At 34.4% G+C, this 19713-nt stretch overlaps 1 protein-coding gene across 7 annotated transcripts in view; it reads left to right on the forward strand.

Moving 5' to 3' along the window:
• Positions 1–19713, forward strand: part of LOC136341155 (solute carrier family 2, facilitated glucose transporter member 3-like) — a 32085-nt gene that overhangs the window by 6079 nt on the left and 6293 nt on the right. For 3 of the 7 annotated variants that reach the window (XM_066285816.1, XM_066285815.1, XM_066285821.1), the window contains 2 exons: positions 16745–16843; positions 18088–18220. In XM_066285816.1, the coding sequence (XP_066141913.1) occupies positions 16745–16843; positions 18088–18220 (232 nt within the window). Of the gene's footprint in view, positions 1–1429; positions 1514–5839; positions 5873–6879; positions 6967–7879; positions 8151–11634; positions 12018–16744; positions 16844–18087; positions 18221–19713 lie in introns of those variants that run through there. The other 4 variants (XM_066285818.1, XM_066285820.1, XM_066285822.1 and 1 more) reach the window with 4 other exon arrangements.

A 19713-nucleotide genomic window follows, 5' to 3' on the forward strand; every position in this document is an offset into this window, starting at 1 on the left:
GAGTTCACAAGGTGTAATTGGTAATATGTAGAGTTTACCCACAGGCCTCATGAGCTAGTAATAGCAAAAAATTAAATCAATGCCCTACGATTTCAAATCTTACTGCGAGGTTTTTTTTTAATGATCACTTATTATATTGACCATGTTAAATAATGTTAAGAAAGCACAATCAATCATTCTATAGTCACGTTCTATATATAACTCACTCATATATATATATATATATATATATATATATATATATATATATAGCTAATTTTGAATAAGCATCGTTGAATAGATGCTTATTATTGTAATGGGTTGACTGTCGTGAGCATTCCCTTAATATAGTATGCTCATTATAGATTGGTACTTTGTAGGTACTCATATTTCCGCGAAACTTAATGTTTTGAAGATACATGGCGCTACCTCACGTGAGGTCATGTGATGTATAACGAACGCTCATACGTAGTGGCACGACACCGATGGTTGTTGTTGTTTTCTTACATTTTATACATTTTTTCAGTATATGCTGAATGAGAATGTGATAATTGCTTATGACCCGCAGAGTTTCTTCGAAGCTCTTCTCCAGCTTCGCCTGCTATTAAATGTGAACGTAAACATCACGTACTCATTTGATGTGACAACACCCTGTTCGACGTGTGATTTCGCATCAAAATTATTTATAACTTTACAATCCTGTTTTTCCTTCTTATGGAAGTTCCAATCATGATTCTTATGAGACAGAAAAAAATACTGTGAATCTCTCGCTCCTTCGGCAAATTAAATATTTTTATTCGAGTATAGCAAGAAGGGTGAATTTTGTGGTGGAATCTACTAAACAAATAAGGATCATCATGGTTTAGGATAGAAGACGCGGAATCACGATCACTTGAGCGTGGTTTCACAGGTGTGGAAAGAAAGTGACTCATAACGTTGCTTTTTCGTCTGAGTGGGCATCTAAGGTTTCAGCTGATAAATTTGTTTCAACGGATACATGCTGAAAATCTAATAAATTTACTTTCTAAAATGTCAAAAATATTAAATCTAACATGTATCTAAACACCGGAAGTTTTTGCAATTTATGAGCTGTTTTAACTCTTATGCTCTCTTAAGTCGTATATCTCTCCACGTCTCGTGCTAATTCATCAGAAAAAAGAAATATTCAATATCAGAAAGCAAAAGTTACAATTATTTTTAACGACGCAGCTAAAAAATGGCCCGACCTAGATGTTACAATATTCCTAAATTTGTTGTTAATTTTGAATACATGCTGCAATATCACTTAATACGAACATTCAATATGATTTAGTGCACCAGTTTTAATGGTAAATATACCGAAATTGCTTCATCTTATGCAATGTTAGTAAAAAACTTAAAATCCATCCCTGCTTCGGTTTCAACCCTGCCTAGATTTCACCCCTACCCGGCCCTTCGAGGACGAATCAAGGGTATTTCTACGCATTTTCACCGGTTTCCACTATTCAGTGTGTTCCATACGGTGTCGGTGATTTACAGATTATTAAAAGAAAAGGTAAACATTTCAAAAAATATTGTTGCTTAGTTTGCACTATTTAGAGAACTGCAGTTATATAAATAAAAAAGCAATTTTGTGAATCAGCTGAGTGATCCTAGTCGAGCAGTTATCGTTATTGCTTCACCTTAGAAGTAGAGTCTAATTCGGTTTTAACATAATTTTTTGTTTGTATGCTTCTGTTTATTGTTATTTTAAAAGGACTTATCGGGGTAATTTGTATAGTTGCTTGTGCAGTCATGTAAACCCAAACCTACATGAAATATTAGCTCAGGTGTCATAAATAACGACTGTCTAAGCGAATCCTGGATATACCAGATGATCATGGAAGATGGGTTTGTAATTTTATTGCACCTGCACGGATTATCCAATTGAAAGTTGGCCGTTCTTGAGTACTATAAACTTCATGTAAAAGTTTTTGAACTGGATAATCGGTGTAGGTGCAAAAAAAAAAACGATTTTCCATGCTAGTCTCCTATGTCTAGGGTTTGCATGGACACCCGGCATAAGGAATCTGCAGATTATTTATTATTTGTTTATTTATTATTAAAAAAAAAACAAAATTGACACCGAAAAGAGAACTTAAGACATTTTGCAAAACATTATTTTTTCTACGAAGCAGATAAAAGCACTTGAAAAATTGCAAACGCTTTAACATAACCCCCTAGCATTGAATAATTATTTATACAACCAGGCAGGAAAGTTTTACTTTTATCCCCCTGAATAATTTCCAAATTAGAAGGAATAAAAGGCATTTTCGTCTATTGTTGTGTATCTATATTAGCTGCTTCTAGTAGAGCAGATAATTAGAAAAATTACGTGCGAAATTAAGGAATTGGCGGAGAAAACAGCAACATTGAAGATAAAAGTTCTGTTCTGTATATGAACTAAAGTGTTCTTTTTGTGCCGGCAGATGAGCGCGGGGAAAAGTTCTATTTTCTAGACGAGTCGTAAGAAAATCAAATTTTAAGTCAGTCGAGATACACATTCGGTGTAAGTCAACATATGGCGGCAATCAACGTTTTTTAGTTTCAATGATTTTGTTAATGTTGAAGCTGTATTTCAGAAGATTAATTTCTCAGAATACTTAAAACTATTTTCAAAATGCAGACTCAAGTGAAATCACTGACACTTTTAAAATATAATATATATGACAACGTGCTATTGTTTTTTTAAATTTATCTTTATTTATGCAACTATCGGTTATTGACAAAGTTTTTACTCTATAGCAATGATAACACGTATAAGTGATATAATCTTAATAATATTGTGACAATGTCAAAACCGCATTGATAACATTAGCGGGGAGATGTTGATACTTTTATAGATAATAAAGATATTTGTAAAGATTTTGAAATTTTCTATTTAAAAATGAAATTAAACTTTATAAGATGCGGGATCCTGCATTTTGAAGAACCGATTACAGACGAACAATGTACAAAAAAATAAATGAGGTCTGCCTTCCGCCCCTTTACATACGAGACACTCTGAAAGACACCTTTGCACGGGTAACGGAGCACGATCGTGGGCTATGCCTTCGTGGGGCACGAAAGTGTCAAATTGTCATTCGTGAAGTAAGAAAATAATTAAAGAATCATAACCGTTTACACGGATCGTGAATTTCACAGTCGCGAACGTGTTTTCCCCTAGAAAGGCACTAGAAGTTAGTGCTTTACTGTCTCCATCTTTTATCAGACCATGACCCATTATTTTTTATACGCTTTTAAATAATTAATTTATTTAAAATATGTTCATTCTTATGCAAATCTCTCGTTACAAGGACAACATCCTACCGGAGCTGGCAATGTCTCTGTATTATTTGATGGTTAGTGATCTTTGAACTCTCCAAATAAGGGTCTTCGACTATACCCAATAACTAACCGCATTCATTGCAGTACCCACTTACACAATAATGAATCAGCTCTTTGTTCCAGGAGTGCTGATCACACTAATTAACTCTTATTATAGATCAACAAATATTGTCAGGCAACTAGGTGTCAATTACGTTAATCATAGGATAATTGAGCGAACGCCACTACTTGCTCCGTTTCAATATTGAGCTGGTTAATTAAGATGAAAATAATGACGAATTCAATAGTTCCACCTAAAAGATGTAAATTCATTCAAAATATCATCGTGTTAATAGTAATAGTTAATCCTATAAAATCGAATTAATTGCACATTTTATTCTTAAGTAACCTGAGCCTGTTTTTAAGCCCAAAATTTTTAAAATGATAAATTTTAAATAACAACGTCAGAGATGTGGATTTTTGAAATAGTTACACACATCGCAAGTGTTTAGGTCTATTACTTTTTAACGTATTTTCTTAAAGTTAAAAATAATAAATCGTGGCTCTAAATATGAAATAAAATAATCTTAAGCCGAAACTGCAGTTATTAATTTAAAAAAAAATTGCAGACTGCAGTATTAACATATTTTGTTGTTAATATGCCTTCTGGTAAATTCCAAACAGGCGATAAGGCAGGATTTATTGGATACTTTAATTTTAAGTATGCCCAGCAGGTACCAGATAGTAGTGAAAGCCAGAGGGGTACCCACGAGATGTTAATTTTAATTTCTTAAGTTTTTTACAATGATTCAAAAGATCTGTGCTTAAATTATTTCTATATGAAAGAAACTTGTGCTTTGTTTCATCCACCGTTTCTTCAGGGCACTAATAAGTCTAAATGCTCTTGTTGTAACTAATACAGAAACAAATATCCTTTATTAATATATTAAAAATAATCAGTTCCACAATTGTTAATTATTTATTTTTTCAAACATATAAAACATCCCTAGACATTTGCGACGGACGTACACCCCTAACGGTGCTAAGAAAGGTTGTAGGGCTCTCATAGATGTTCATAGTCTCATGTTTCCAGTATAAAAATTTAATTTCCCAATCAATTATTTTTTATTATTGTTTTGACTGTTTTAGTGAAAGTGATTGAATTTTACATACGCTTATAAACATTGAGCTATAAATCAAAATAAACCAACTTTTAGATAGTTCTTGGTGCAAACATGATAATGAAATTTCAAAGTGAATAATTTAATGACGATCTCGAGTTTATATTATTGGGATTTAACTTAATCAGCCATTGGTAATTGTTTGCATCGTAATTAACAGACCCAATGATAAACTGAATAATATGCACCTGGTTATTTGGAATTTTTATCATGAAACGTGGAAAATGACTGACGACATTACAGAGTAGATGTATAGTCATTAGTTTAAGATAAATTACTAATGTCCTTGGGCAAAAAAGTTATAAGCTTTCGGATGTATAAAAAGATTGGTAGTAGTAACTCACTCTTCACTCTACGTTGAAATTTAAGTAAAACTAGCATTTTCCGCTTAGTAGCTTTTTGTTGACTTGCGTACCAGTAATGAGAGCGCTCCCTGTATATACCAATGAAATAAATTCATATGATAGATAAAGCAGGCAGATCGGCTTTTTTCCGATTAACTATTTTACTGCGAATTGGTTTATATTAAGTGTACAAACTATGGACTTTAGTACCTACAGAGTGGCTCAACTAGAACTGAACACTCGGATCTGAACGCACAATTTCAATGGGTAAACTTAGAGGTAAACGATTAAATTGATTAAATGAGCTTCTTCGTACTGATCCAAGAAACTAATATTATACAGGGCGTGTCGTCGCACAAATCGAAATAGCAGTTTTTCTCTTTCATATCGATGCAAATGTTCAACAGAATTTTGAAATTCCGTGAGGTGAGTAGCTACCAATATTCAAAATGAAGCAAATACCATGAAAAATGTTGGGTAGCAAAGGATACCTCATGGATCCCATTGCCATCTCAGACTTGTGGCAATAGAAACAATTTTGGCATTGAAAACAAGTTGTTTTTAGATAAGTGCCGCAACAACAATGTAATTATATGACACCCTCACAGGTGGATGAAACGACCTGATCGACAAATATTCGATAAAAATCACTTACTTAGAGCACATCCTTAAGCTAAATGTGGTATTTATTCAAAGGTCAAATAACAACCATATCATCCTGTTTATTTTCCCAGATTGATTGAAAATATGATTGTAACATAAATTTATTATTTTCAAAGTAAAAATATATACTCTTTAATTCAGTAATCTTATTCAACTAAATATAAAAAAAAACTTTTAATATGTATTATAACTCTAAATGCAACAAAGTCACATTATGGTATAGCGGTAAAAAAGTTGTACGTTTCGATTTTTGTAGGCTCCAAAATCAGTTTAGGTTAATTGATTTCATGCCATTCAGGCAAGATTGGATTCGATTTTACCTAATAATTTTTTTTTTGACTTTACAAGCAGCCTGCAGACTTTTAAGACATGGAATCTGAGGTGAGAACATATTATATTTTTTTGCTATGGTATATGTTTAACTAGTAGCTCACAAAAAAAGGAAATTTCTTCCCCTTTTAAAATCTAAAGAAAAAATATTGGTTAACACTTGAATAATGTAAAAGGTTCTTAATAGGTTCTGCATATATTACTTTGATATAGTGCATGTAAAACCAGTAGCTCACAAATAGAGACAGTTTTTGACCTTTTAGCAGCCGAAGGGAAAAAAATGTGCTAAACATTTTAATGCTGTTAAAAGGTCCTGCAATGGCTTGTTATCAGAAGCATTTATTTTGGAAGGTCTATTGGATAGATTTGTGAAATTTGAGTTCAAGATTTTCTGGTCACTTTTAATACAGAACAGTACGAATTCGATGCGTTCGCGTCTCTGTAATTATAAGATGTAGAAAGTGGGTTAGTTAGTGATTAACTTGCATATTTTAAGGCGCAACGATTTGCTAAAACACAAATTTTGAAAATCCGGATACCTCCGGAGGAATCATTAATTTGAGGTCAAGTGTAAGGCATCATTAGTTTTTGGTAACTCCGAACTTACATGAAAATGAGCAAGGAAATGAAGGCCCGCATTTTACAAACATAAAAAGTGAGCGCCTTAAAAGAGACACGTGAAATCTCACAAATAAAATTCTATTCACGAAGGGGATAAAGAAATGCTTTAAGAAAATGTCGTTGGTTCAAATAGAAGTAACAAAGTCGCAAGAATGTTACTTTTTTCAGTTTCTGCTGGACGAAATAGTATTTTTTTTTCATTCTTTTTCAGCAAATTACTACGCACAACTTTACGATAAATTAATGAATTCTCCATCTGGTGTAATTACAGAGATAGCAATGCTAATGCTTCGAATTTTAACAATCGCTGTAAAGAGAGACCTAGTTGATCTTCCCGAGAATCTTGAACCGTTTTGAAAGAATGATGGGGAAAAATTAGGAATCCCTCTGATTATGTTAACATTGTTAATAATGTCGCGTTTTAATATTATGTGTAGACAAAACAATTAGGAAAAAAGGAACATCTAAAAGAAACTAACGAATCCACAACCACTGCTGACAGTAACTCAAAAGATAACGATTTGGTAAGTCACTGTTTTAAAATAAATGTAGTTAGTATATTCGCTATGTTGCAATATCATATATGGATGTTTTGAAAAAACTTGTGATGGGTAAATAAGTATAATATTGATTTATGCATTTTTCAAGGAATACGCAACGAAACTACATTGGGGATAAAAGCAGACACGTTTTATCAGCATTGCTTTTTTACAAACAGTATCAGCAATAAACGTATTTCAAAGTTTATTTTTCTCGGATTGTTGTTGCAATTGTTAATTATAATTTATTTTGCGTCAAAAAAATTGCAAATTTTCCCCCGTTAAATACAAATACCTGGGGCGTCCGAAAAGTCCGAGCGTTTAATTTTCTCGAATTTTTAAGTCGAAATTTTTACTATTCGTGACGTAGGAAATACATTCAAAATTTACTATTTTTTATTTATTAAAAGCCGTTCAATTGTTGATTTAACGCATTATTTAGAATAAGTAGATGTCAAAGCATATTATAAAAATATTTATAATTATTTGTTAAGTTGCAGACCCAAATTTATAAATAAAAATCTATGAGGTGCATCATTCTCGTTTCGAGTCACTGTGAGTACACAAACCTAATTTTCTTTTTAATCGATGGTCGTCACGTAATCGACCATTATCTAATGCGCAAAATTGATTTCTTAGCATCTTGGTTCGTGATTTACCTTCGGGAACTTCTTGTCTCATGTAGCAATGGTCTGCGCTATACGCATATGTATCTATATTTAGATCGTACCTGACATAAACAGGATATTACAGAAACTAATAAAAACTCTTTTTAAACAGAACAATATATTACAGGAGACAGTAATTGAGCTCAAATAGGCAATAATTGACCCACAACTGCCCACGAAAGTTTAAACTGCTTCAACAGTTATGTTATTGTAGTTATGTATAGTTAGCTATGGCTAGGGTAGCACGATATAAAAGATAACTAACCCGAACTAACAGACCCACTTTATTGACAAAACTTATTACATGGTGTGTGTAAATATTTAAATTAATATCAATAGGTGTCCCCTGCCTTCGAAGTGTTGTTCTTCGGTTGTGGCCGATCTTTACCTATTAATCACTCACATCCGCTCTTTGTAGTTAGGTACACTAAAGGCTACTATTATTGTGATTTGTGTTAGAAGATATTTTCAAATATGGGAAAATCGGAGAGTTGGAGTGAGGTAAGTCCAGATTCTTTTAGTGAGTTACTATTTAATAGCAGCAATTATTTACGATTTGAGCGATGGACATGCATTGTAGCTTAAAAATTTGCTTTCGGACCCCGAAATCACACAGAAGTAATCACTCTATCAGTCGCATCTAAAGTCAACATTTTCGAAAAATCAGTAGCTTTGACGCCTGCAAAAAGACAAATATTTGGATTTGCATATTCATATAAAAAGTACGGGCTATTTTCACAACGGGCAATCTAAATCTAAAAATACAAAATTATTTATTTAACTAAGATATGCAAGAACTTATTATGGCTACCTCGGTATGTTTGTATTTGAAATATTCTGGTACGGAATCTACTACGTAACTATTCACTCAAGCATGTAGGTAGTAGTGGAGCTCCGCTCGTTAAAATAAGTGCCGAATACCTAGAAAAATCAGTCGGGGGAGAAAAAGAAAGAGAAAATTGCACATTTTCACCTAGGCATGTAGGTACTAATGCAAAATGCCAAGAAAGTCTGGGGTATTGCAATTTTTCACAGCTACGAAGAGCTTCTTAAACAACTTTCACAAACTGAAGAACATATTGCATGCGTTAAAACAAAGCAAAAATTCGTATAAACCTACATACGTATATCCGGAATAGTCCCATTTTGTTCGGGTTCTTTTTGGATAAGAATTGTGATTAACAAAACAAAAACTCGCATTTAATTGCACTCAGAGCAATGGCGCAATTTTGATATAAGACAAGACCGAAGAAGAATGAACAAAAATACTCCTTGGAAAATAACTGGGTATTGAACGTTGCAAGGAAGTTCGGGACTATATGAATATGCACCAACGGCCACTGATCTGCCACTGTAAAGGAACAATCCTTGGCGTTTTTCGCATTAATACTAGTAGAATCTACGAGAATATACGGGGTACATAATGCCAACCACCCTTCAAAGCTTAGCGTGATACAAAGTCATCAGAGAGAGAGAGAGATAGCAGGTAAGGGATACATGGGGCTGACTACCGTTCAAAGCGCATCATGATACAGAGTTCAGATACAGGATGGCTAACCCGAACAAATATCCGACCAAAAATGATATTTTTATCTAAAAGTATTTACCGTTTCCTGTGTATTTTTACCTAATTTTCACATAGGAAATGTTAATCGTGTCTTCGGGTCATTTATCAATACCTAGTTTCGAGATCCTACACTCAAGCAGGTTTGTCTTGCCTACGGTACGCCTTGATTTGAACAAATAAGGAAATGGCTTGATAGCAATTTGGTGATAGGAGGAACCCTTCTAGACGAAGGTTTCGTATTACCAAATTACTCTCGAATCGTTCTAATCGGATCGTTGATAGGAACCCCTCGTTTAGAAGGGAGCCATCACCGATTCGAAAAATTTTAAAGGAATTTATGGAGACGTGATTTTCAATTATGTCTTTATGGCCGCTCTAATCTGCAATGCTTCTTTGTTGGTTCAGGTTGGCTCTTTCCTCAATCGATAAACCGGTTCTTCCTTAACTGAATTTGTATTAGTCAAAGAAGAAAGCAAAGGTGCGTGTGTATTTGTTACAAGGATAACATCTAATTTTGCTTCTATTGCCTCCTGTGGTATAATTATGAGACATTTTGGCGATTACTCTTTGTTTAGCTTCAATTCATATGATTAATGATCTTTGGGACTGCCAGTTAAAATTTTGAGGACTTATTCGAGTATTCCTACTTGTACCCACGCACGGAGTAATCTCTTCTAAATAAAAAAAGTGTGACGTATTATTTTTCTGGAAATTTCCAATTTGGGTAAAATTTGACTGACAGTATTGTAATTCAATGTTCCATCAATAAAGTTATTTAAGTGCGTTAAAATACTGGGATTTCTCCGAAATTTCATAGTAAAATCTTTTCCCAATGAGTTATTGAGAGTTGATATTTCATCAGTCGTGATTTCATGGGCTTTTCGCGAAAGGAACAATATAATTGCGTCACGCTTCATATCATGATACTTTTGAAGATTTTAGATGTGATCCGTATATTCTAACAGTAATTGGGCCCTCATGTATATTTGACATACATACTCATACGGAAGTGTTTTTGAATGATCGTTAAACAGTATTTGTCAGTGATAGAGTAACACTACTGCCGCGGCCATTATTTGACAATATTTGACATTTAACAATTATGTTGTTGTATATTATATTTGACAATAAAAGTTGTCGAATATTGTCAGGAATTGTCAGTTGTAGTAACGAAACGCGTCAAATCAAACCTAATTATCAATTTTGCCTGTATCCATTTCTCGTCATATCTACGCTCGGAGGCGTATAAAGTTACAATCCATCAGTTTTCACTGTAAGTAGTTTTAAGCGAAGTCACGTGAACAAATAGAATCAGGTCAGGTAAACAATGCGTTTCTGAAAACGTTATTGAAACTGACAACCGGTGGGATGAAAAAGGCCATTTCGTGATTCGCCGCATTTCAGCGTTTGTGCCGAAGTTAACTGGAAAAGGCGAAGTGCAGGAACTGCACAGAAGACTGTAAAAAATTGAAAACGCCTTCCTCCACCGCCATTTGAAGCAAATTCTTAGTAGTGAGCGTATTTAAAATAAGGGCGCCTGTGCGTTAGTGTGACTGTGTAGAGCGTGCGCACCAGCAGACATTTTCCGGGAACCACTACATTGGAACAAATATTTTCGCATATGTATGTAGTTGTTCCAATTTGCGTAAATATTGTGAAATATATTGGCGATGTAACAGTCAAACTGTACTTATTGGGCTATATGTACTATGTGACAAAACAAATACAAATATTTGATCAGTGGCTCATGTGTGTATTTTTTTGACTTAATCAGACTATCAAAGGGCTTACACAATGTTTCCTACTCTTACTTATTGGCTGTTACGATTTAGAAAAGCATGCCATTTCAGGGTTGTTAGTTCGGGTTAGTTTTTTCTTAAAATTTGCTGAACAGCGTCGTTTCAAAACGTTTCGTGCGTATTTCCGTCGTTTTCGGAATTTCACAAAAATTTTACCTACAGGTTTTGCTTAGTGCTTAGCGCTCTATGTCATGGCGAAAGAAACCGCCCAGCATACATTACCTACGTAAAAAAAATTATAGGTATTTTTTTTATATAAAATATTACTCTTTTCAAACTGGTTTGCGTCCGCATTGTGAAAACAGCATGAAATTATTATTGGCTGACAAAAAAAGACTACACGTAACTCGCTTAAAATAAGTAAAAATTACTAAGAATAATCGTCTCCATTAAATGGAAAGTTGACTGACCAGATAAGGTCTTACTTGAACCTTGATAAGTGTTAGTCAAGTTTCACGAATCATAGTTACGCATTCACACTGGTATATTTTGATAAGTTTCGCGGTCGGGACAAGTAACGGTCGTAAAGTTATAACGTAATAGCGTTAATCTTCCTATATGATTTAGTGATTTCGAACACGCCCCGCGCAGGCCCCTTTTATAAGCCTATCATGGCGCGTTGTAGTCTCTTTAAAAAGAAGTGAATGAATTCACCAGTACTAATACTATAGGTAAAGTAGAAAGGTTCGGTCTGTTGTCTGTTCATGCCACATGATTTTTGTGTAACGCGCAAGTTTTACAAGGCTATTGATATCTTGTAGTGAAAGCGGTCGTTTGTTTTTGGACTAAAGTTACAGCAGCTAATTAAGAACCCCGGCTGGTTAGTTTGGCCAGGAACGTACCAGAATCGCGAGTTTTATACTTGGGTGAAAGGACGAGATGGGCAAAGGTGGTGACAAAACCGAAGCTGTGGAGGGAGTGGTGCTGGAGGCCAAATTTATCGGAAAAAAAGTACTGGCGGACAAGGACGTTGAAGGGTCGATTCCGAGAAAATGGACAGAAGTGAGTCGAATTGTGAAATATTTCGTAAAACTTTGCATTTATGAATTTAACAACGGAATCAAGGTCGAAGCAATTTTTTGCACTTGCATAACGACATTTTAACTGCAATTTATTGATAGTGTGCCCGCTTTTGGAGGCGTTAATAAAATTTCAGTCGGTGCCGGAGGACTTTCAGTCGTAAGTACCTGCAGCCCCATTTACCGTCGAAATTTTCACATCTAACATTAGGACTGGAACACCCGAAAAGCGAATACGACAATTTCGTGAAACGCCCCGCAACGTACCGCAGAATTCAATTTAGTACGTTGACTTCTGCTGCATTTATACTCATGTGGGATTGAAGTAGGTGGTGAGCGGTATGATGCACATAAGTACTTTATTGGTTTTTTATTAATGATAATAGGTGCGATATTAATTTAGGCAATATCCACGGGGATCAAACGGGAGTTTACGCAATTAAAAATTTGTCCTGTGTAAACCGACACGGTTTTCAACGCCTGAACGTGAAGAATCACATCGTTGCAAAAAAGTTATTTAAAAAAAAAAAAAACGAAGCATAATTATAAACAAAATAGTTGTAAAACATTTAAATCATAACCGCTCATTTTGGGCCAAGTTGTACTGAGAGCACGTCCTTCATACTCCGACAAAATTGGCGAATTCAAGTGAACAATGTTTTACATATTATTTATTCATTTATGGCAAAAAAAAAACGTTTTCCGAGACGTTCCAGAGAACTTTGCACTTATTTTATCTCTAACTTAAACGCCTATTGAGATAGACACAATTGTCTGACTTTTATTGTACAATCATTAAAATAGTCCGAGAAATAATCGCATGGAAATTTATTGTCACCATTTGATCTGTAGGCTGCAACCTTTACTTCTGAATTGCACAAAATTCATGAAAAATGTACGGCTTGAATTGGCAAAATTCCAGCTTGGAAACGGAGGACTCCTCGATGGTATTCATATGTTTACATATGCAATCGTTGACGCATGTAAAATATTTTTTCCACTAAATGTAGTTTTCAGTGCTCAATAAATTTACTTAAAAAAACTAATGATGAACGAGAATAATTGTAAAAAAAGGTGCAAAAATCTCCTCGACACCTTGTACATATTTAATGGTAAAATTAGGTTTATGTTTACTTTTAATAACAAGTGAAGTATTTTCTTCTCGGTTATTGCTATCTCAAATATATTTGCCGTGCTAATATTTGCTGTATTTCAACCGCTTTAAGTGACTTAAAAATTAAATATTGTCAGTATGGCAGATACAGTTAACTTTGTTCCCCCCCGAAGTTTACTTTTTCTTCCAAGTCACTTTGTGCCCTTTGCTCCGCTGCGGTTTAGCTAAATTTGAATTACAAAATTTAGAACTATGCGTGACGTTGGTTCGCTTTTCTGATTTATCGATAAAAAGCGAGTTTCTCGACCAAATGAAATAACACAAGATTAGCTGGAACTTGATCTAAAGCAAATTTGCTCATGCCTTCCTTTAAAGGAGATTGGCAATTTAGCAAGCAATATTGTCTGTTAATATAAGAAATTATATATAATTTATTATTCTGCTGTTAAGCGAAGTGCGTAAATTTCGCTGTCAGGCACGTAAAAAAAATCCGCATTTGGGTACAGGCTATTTTAAGGCTACAAATCACTCAGTAGTTATCCACTGGCTAAGTAATAAATGCAAAATAATCGTTTAAAAATTTTTGTTTTTATAGTTATTTCCTATTCACTGCGAATATTACTTTGAGGTCTACGTGACTTAAGAAATGCGTGCTACTTCGATTGCCTTCAATTTTCAATATTGAATCAATAAAAAGCCCGAAGGAAAAAATTAATTATAACTTTTCTCTTTACTTTCCAAATTAATTTTTTAAACACCGTTACAGTAGCTGAAAATAAAATTTGGAGGTCAGATATAAGATTCAGCTTTTATTTTGATAAGTTGTCGATGATTTTATTTTCGTTATAAAACACTAAAAATCTGCATAATTCCCAGTTAGTTAACTACACTAAAAACATATCTTTCTTGCATAAGCGCATGGAAAGATGCTATTTTCCGGAATTCTAGTAAGTATACTGTTTTTTCACCGATGCACGAATATGGGTCGAACTAGTATTATTTTTGCCCACGGTCCATTAGTATTAAAATACCTTTGTGTATATAGACCTCAGGAAACTGACTTTCCTTTTAAGAAAAAAAGAAATATCTTTCTACTTCGAATACCAATTTAAGATTTTTTTTTGTTGGTCAAATTATGATGTCACGTATAAAAACCATACCAGCCAAGAGAATCTTCGTCCTGAAGGGTAATATTTAGCACTTGTTATTAGAATACTTCAGTTTTGTACTTCCACTTCAAACTATCTATTTATTTCAACAAGTTGCAATATTTACAATTTACAGCTCTTTACCCGCACCATCGCTTCTATTTTATGGCATTACTTTCCTAATAGAACTATCCTCAACACAATAGTACGTTTTTCTATATAAGAAAAGATATATAGTTTGATTCTGGAATTATCAAGAAATCATATAAAATATACATGATAATCCTCAAACTCCTCGGGTGGTTTGTTTGCATGGCTCAAAAAATGGTGTTAGCCTAGTGCCCTCATAACCCCGTTCCCTAGGAGATTCGTTCTCTTCGCAACCTTAATTGAAGGGGTGCATACCTTATGTACATACCTTGGTGTCATAAAATGCTCGTCATGGATCGGCCCTTGGATATAAAATCACACCAAAATAAAATTTAAAATTCGTTTTAATACTAATTTAGAAATTTATGAACGACCTTGTATTATAGCATTTGTAAGTATTGCACAGTCCATCTATTTTGACCGATCAAAGTTCATTTTCAAAGAATCTCAATTGCGGTGAAAAAAAATCCTCCGTATACCACTTGTTAAGGGGCGTTTTTCTATTTCTGAAGAATCACCTGTCAACTTCCCATAATTCGTCTGAACGTGTCCGAGCATAAATGAGGCATGATTCATTGAAGATGTCATTCAAATAAAATAATTCAAGAAGTTGTGTTTTCCTCAGCTGTGCCATTATCGAGTACAAACTAAGACATAAATAAACCATCCTATCATCTACATCATCCGTTAAGATCTTTGGAAAATATCCAATTTGTCTGATGTTTTGCCACTCTTAGACGAATAATGCGTATACAGGGTTACCATTTAAAAACGAGTCACGCCCAATTTTGGACACCTACGGGTCTTAAATTTTTTTTTCATCCAAGTGATATTTTGCTTTACAGCTTCATCCCTTAAAATAAGGGCCAGTCCGTAATCGCAAGTCTTAGTCTTTGCGCGTTATATTTTAGGTACCTTTAAACTGGGGCCTATAAAGGTTTGGTACCTGAACAAGGCACAATTTTTATTGGGTAAATTTTGTCAACGGCGCATGTCAGCAAACGGTAATAAAGCTTCCTATCTAGAGAAAACATATTTAAATTAGGTAATTTTAGGTACCTGCATAAATAGGATCGGTAATTTATTCAACTGTCTAAGGTCAAAGTTAGAAATACGTAGATAGTTTGCAAATTATGCTGAATAAAATAAGCATTTCGGATCCATATGTAGACAAATTAATATGCATACTTACTCGTAAACGTTTTGTATATCTATAAAGTAATTTTGAGAAATTTGCACGCACTCACAGTCCCAACACAATGTATCTTAAAAGTACTCAAACGGTTAGTTATTAAGGGAAACATTGGATTAACCTGGCGAAAACATGTTTCGATTCTGACTTCACCCCGTCACCCCTAGTTTTCCTAATTTGTTAAGTTTTTTTGCATACGCGTATACGTGTTTCTGCAATAGCTCTAGATATTAACATCTATGTCTCAAAGCAGCCTTTAAAGTTTTTGCATTGGTTCAGGTTACCAGAACTAACCATTGTAAACCATATGAGAGGACGAGCGTCCTATTTATTATGAATTAATTACTATTATCATATCTTACAAGACATCATACGTAATACAATAAAAAGTGCGCATTCATCACTTTTTAAGTGGTGCAACGGAATTTGTAGTATTTCTGTCTTAGTCAATTTAAACTCACTATAGCAGGCTGCAGATTGGTTGCCGTTACCGCACACCCTAAGATTGGCCTCAAAACAATTGCAGGACGTGGTTACTGGAATCGCAAAAAAAAATTAATATTTTTGGTGAAAATTTTGGTTTTGGTCAAGCAAACACACCTGAGCGGTCAACTCGCTGCTCCCCCCTTCCGTCCAACGTGGATAATTAATTTTAAAAAGACAAACGTGTACGTTTTCGTCCTAAATTGTCTCTCTTGGCCATGATTCTGTACAATATGTTATCGACGAGTGCAGTCCAGAGGAATGCAATTTTCGCGTCTAAATGCGAACATGTGGACCATTCCAACGGTTCTTATTTGTTATTTTTGCTTCATTTAACATACAAGTTGGCCTTGTGGTTTACGAAGACGCGAAACATTTTTTATAAATATGTAGTATCTTATGTGTTGTGTGTGCATACATTGAATAATAAAAGAATCGGTTGAAACAGAGAAAAGAGATTGAAACGGTATAAACTAAAAATTGAAAGATCTACCAACGGCTTTTAACATCAGTTTTAAGGTGTTTTGGCAATTTCCTCTAAGAGTGTTAAAAATTGGAATTGTTTCATATCTCAGAAATCGATAATGAGATCTATGTTTTTACGCATTATTTTTTTTTTCTAGGGATTCAATGGAAGGTTGGCGTTTGCTATCGCTGCATCGGCATTGGGGTCCTCGTTCCAACATGGTTATAACACTGGTGTTCTCAATAATCCACAAAAGGTAAACAGAACAAGATAAAATTACTGCAGTACCTTGTGCAGCATACATTGTCTTCATTATCGTTACTTTTCCACCAACCCTCTAACACATCATGTTTTATTAAAATTGATATCTGTGATAGTTTAGATTAGATGTTATCGAGTCGTGCGTTGAGCCTGAGCCACCCTGTAAGACACGTATATATATATATTAATTCCAAACTGCTCTTTATCGTACCTTTTGTCTAGTCTTTGTACCCTTTAACAAGAGCTCTGTATAATTTATTAGTAACCTCTGGAACTTGGGAGTCTCTTGAGAAAATTGCACCTCTCTTCGAAATTTTTGAAACCAGGAATTTTTAGAGGTTCGCGAATACTTTTGGGAATAAATACATTCTTGGATACATTCGGGAGTTTCCTTTATTCTCAATCAATGTCCGAATAGTGTTGCACTTTTTGAGCTATCCAGCGATATTTAACTTCGAACGGATGTACAGAAACTCATCTCAAATTGGAAATACCCGAGATTGGTAATTGAGATACTCCACCCAGTCGCAATTTTCATTGTAAATAAATTCCTGAAGGTTTCGAGACCTTCGGGAACTTACATATTATTTGTTTTCTCGAAGTTAGCGACTTCCTAAGAGAATTAAAGGACTTCGGGTGCATCTTTGCACGGGACAGGAGACAAATTCCTTGAGACTTTTGCGAACTTTTACAGGAACACCCGGGGATGGAACATTCATATGCAAAAATCTCTCGATTGCAAGAAAAATTACGTGAATCAGCAGTTTATCAAATTAACTTTAACTGATTAACTCAGATGACTTGTTTAATCTGTAACGCACTGTAAGGCCGAGTTTATCCAACTTAATTATCTTTCATTTTTACGCATTAATCATTAAGAAGTTGGTCGTGTATTAATTAGTGACACTGTTTTTAATTGATAATTTCCCATTTTTATTGTTAATGCATAATCTTGGAAGTTCCTAACATTTCACTATATATGAATTTGAGATTAAAAACTGAGGAAATGTTTAATGGTGAAAATCAGAAGATGGAGGTGAAGCTTTTGCACGTGATGTAACTTTATTGTGAACGAAATCTGTTGCATAGCGAATATTCTTGACACCAAAACTATGTATTCCAACTACATTTGCTCAAGCACATCGGGATTCCTAATGTACATTCCCTTTTATCCATAATTACCATTTTTCAGTACCCAATCACTCTTCCATCGTTTATAAATTTTGTTTTCATTTACAGGTTATTGAGGCATGGATCAACAGTACAATGGTCAATAGAGGACAAATACCATCTCAAGAAAGCATTACTCTAGTGTTTTCCCTTATGGTGGCGATATTCTGCGTTGGTGGAATGATTGGAGGAGCTATAACAGGTATGCGTCCATCTACAGAGAGCGATTTTACAGTCACTCTGTCCAAAGGGAATAATATTATTCATTTATTTAATGGATATAGTGACTTTGCTTCAAATTTAAAAATTTTTTAAATCGAACCTACGTTTTTGCTTAGTTCATTTAATCATCTGTTATATTTTATGATTTCGTATGTTTAAGTTCATTGCAATATCATCGCCAGCTAGGGAATGATCGCAAGGGCGGTTTGCAGTCAAATTTCCGTTTTGTATTTTTATCACTGACATTCATTGTCTCTATTTCGAAGTAAAAGCTAATAATTCTAAACATAAACCTCTGTGTTATTTATAAGTCAAGTTATAGAGGCTACTCTATTGGCATTGTCGCAGGAGTGAAAGCGTTTTTAAAAGATACTTTTTCACATATGTCTGTTTAAAAAACCTCATAGAATTATCTAAAAATAAATCCATTCAATTCCACCAATTCAAATTAATACAATGAAATTAAGTTCAAGATTCGGCCGAGTTCAAGGCTCCATTGCATTTTGCGTACATATACCCGGTACAATGTGCATTGACCTCTCAGTAGGCGTACTTTAACTGCTTGTTCACTACAATTATTACTGTATCTTCCTACTGGCAGAGACAATACGATAGTTAATATTTTTGTAGAGTTATGAAAAATTTATTTTTATAAGCCTATAAGAAATCTTGTTGAAACAGGGCTCGAAATAACCTCTTGCAAGAAACTTCCTTGATAGTTTCATATTGAATGTCTAGGGTGCACATACAACCAACTAGTGGTGGCTTAGAACTGTAGTCGGACCTACAGGGGTGAGCAGCAAGTTGAAATTTTGTGATTTACACATGAAATGTAAGAAATCGCCACAAAAATGAATCATAAGGGTTGAAATATTATATTTGGGACTTTTTTCTCTTCATCTTTATGAGAGGAAGCTGCAGCAACCCTCCCTGTTGCAAAGCCTGCCATATCTCTAACGTCATCATTGCTGCAAGGATTAATAATAGGACTTTTATAAGGATCGTTACGAATTCGAAACCATCCCAAAAATTTAAATATCTTTTCAGAAACCTGAACTTACTAATATCTGTACAAATTATCGAATGCCACGAATAAATAAAAAATTCTGTAGAAGTACAGATTTTTTTATATTCACTATGAGTTCACTGGGTTAAATAATGTAAAAAACGTTCAAATATGCTGCAGAAGATGATACGTTATTGGACGAGCACCAAATGAAAGCTTTGTCATCTCCGAAAAAATTTACGTCACGAATAACACAATTCTCTCGGCGGGAAGATGCCCATTATACGCGAGTATAACGTTATACGTTGTTTACGGCCAAATATCCGTACTTTTCGCAAATTAAACACAAATCTCCTTTAAATAATCCCGTTATAGGAAGCCATTGTTGTTTATCTTTTAACACCAAATCTCAGTGCATAAACAGCCCACCGTTGAACGAACTTTCCTTAATACTCCAAGAGCTTTCT

Source organism: Euwallacea fornicatus, chromosome 9 (assembly GCF_040115645.1).
Source record: "Euwallacea fornicatus isolate EFF26 chromosome 9, ASM4011564v1, whole genome shotgun sequence".
NCBI classification, from domain to species: domain Eukaryota; kingdom Metazoa; phylum Arthropoda; class Insecta; order Coleoptera; family Curculionidae; genus Euwallacea; species Euwallacea fornicatus.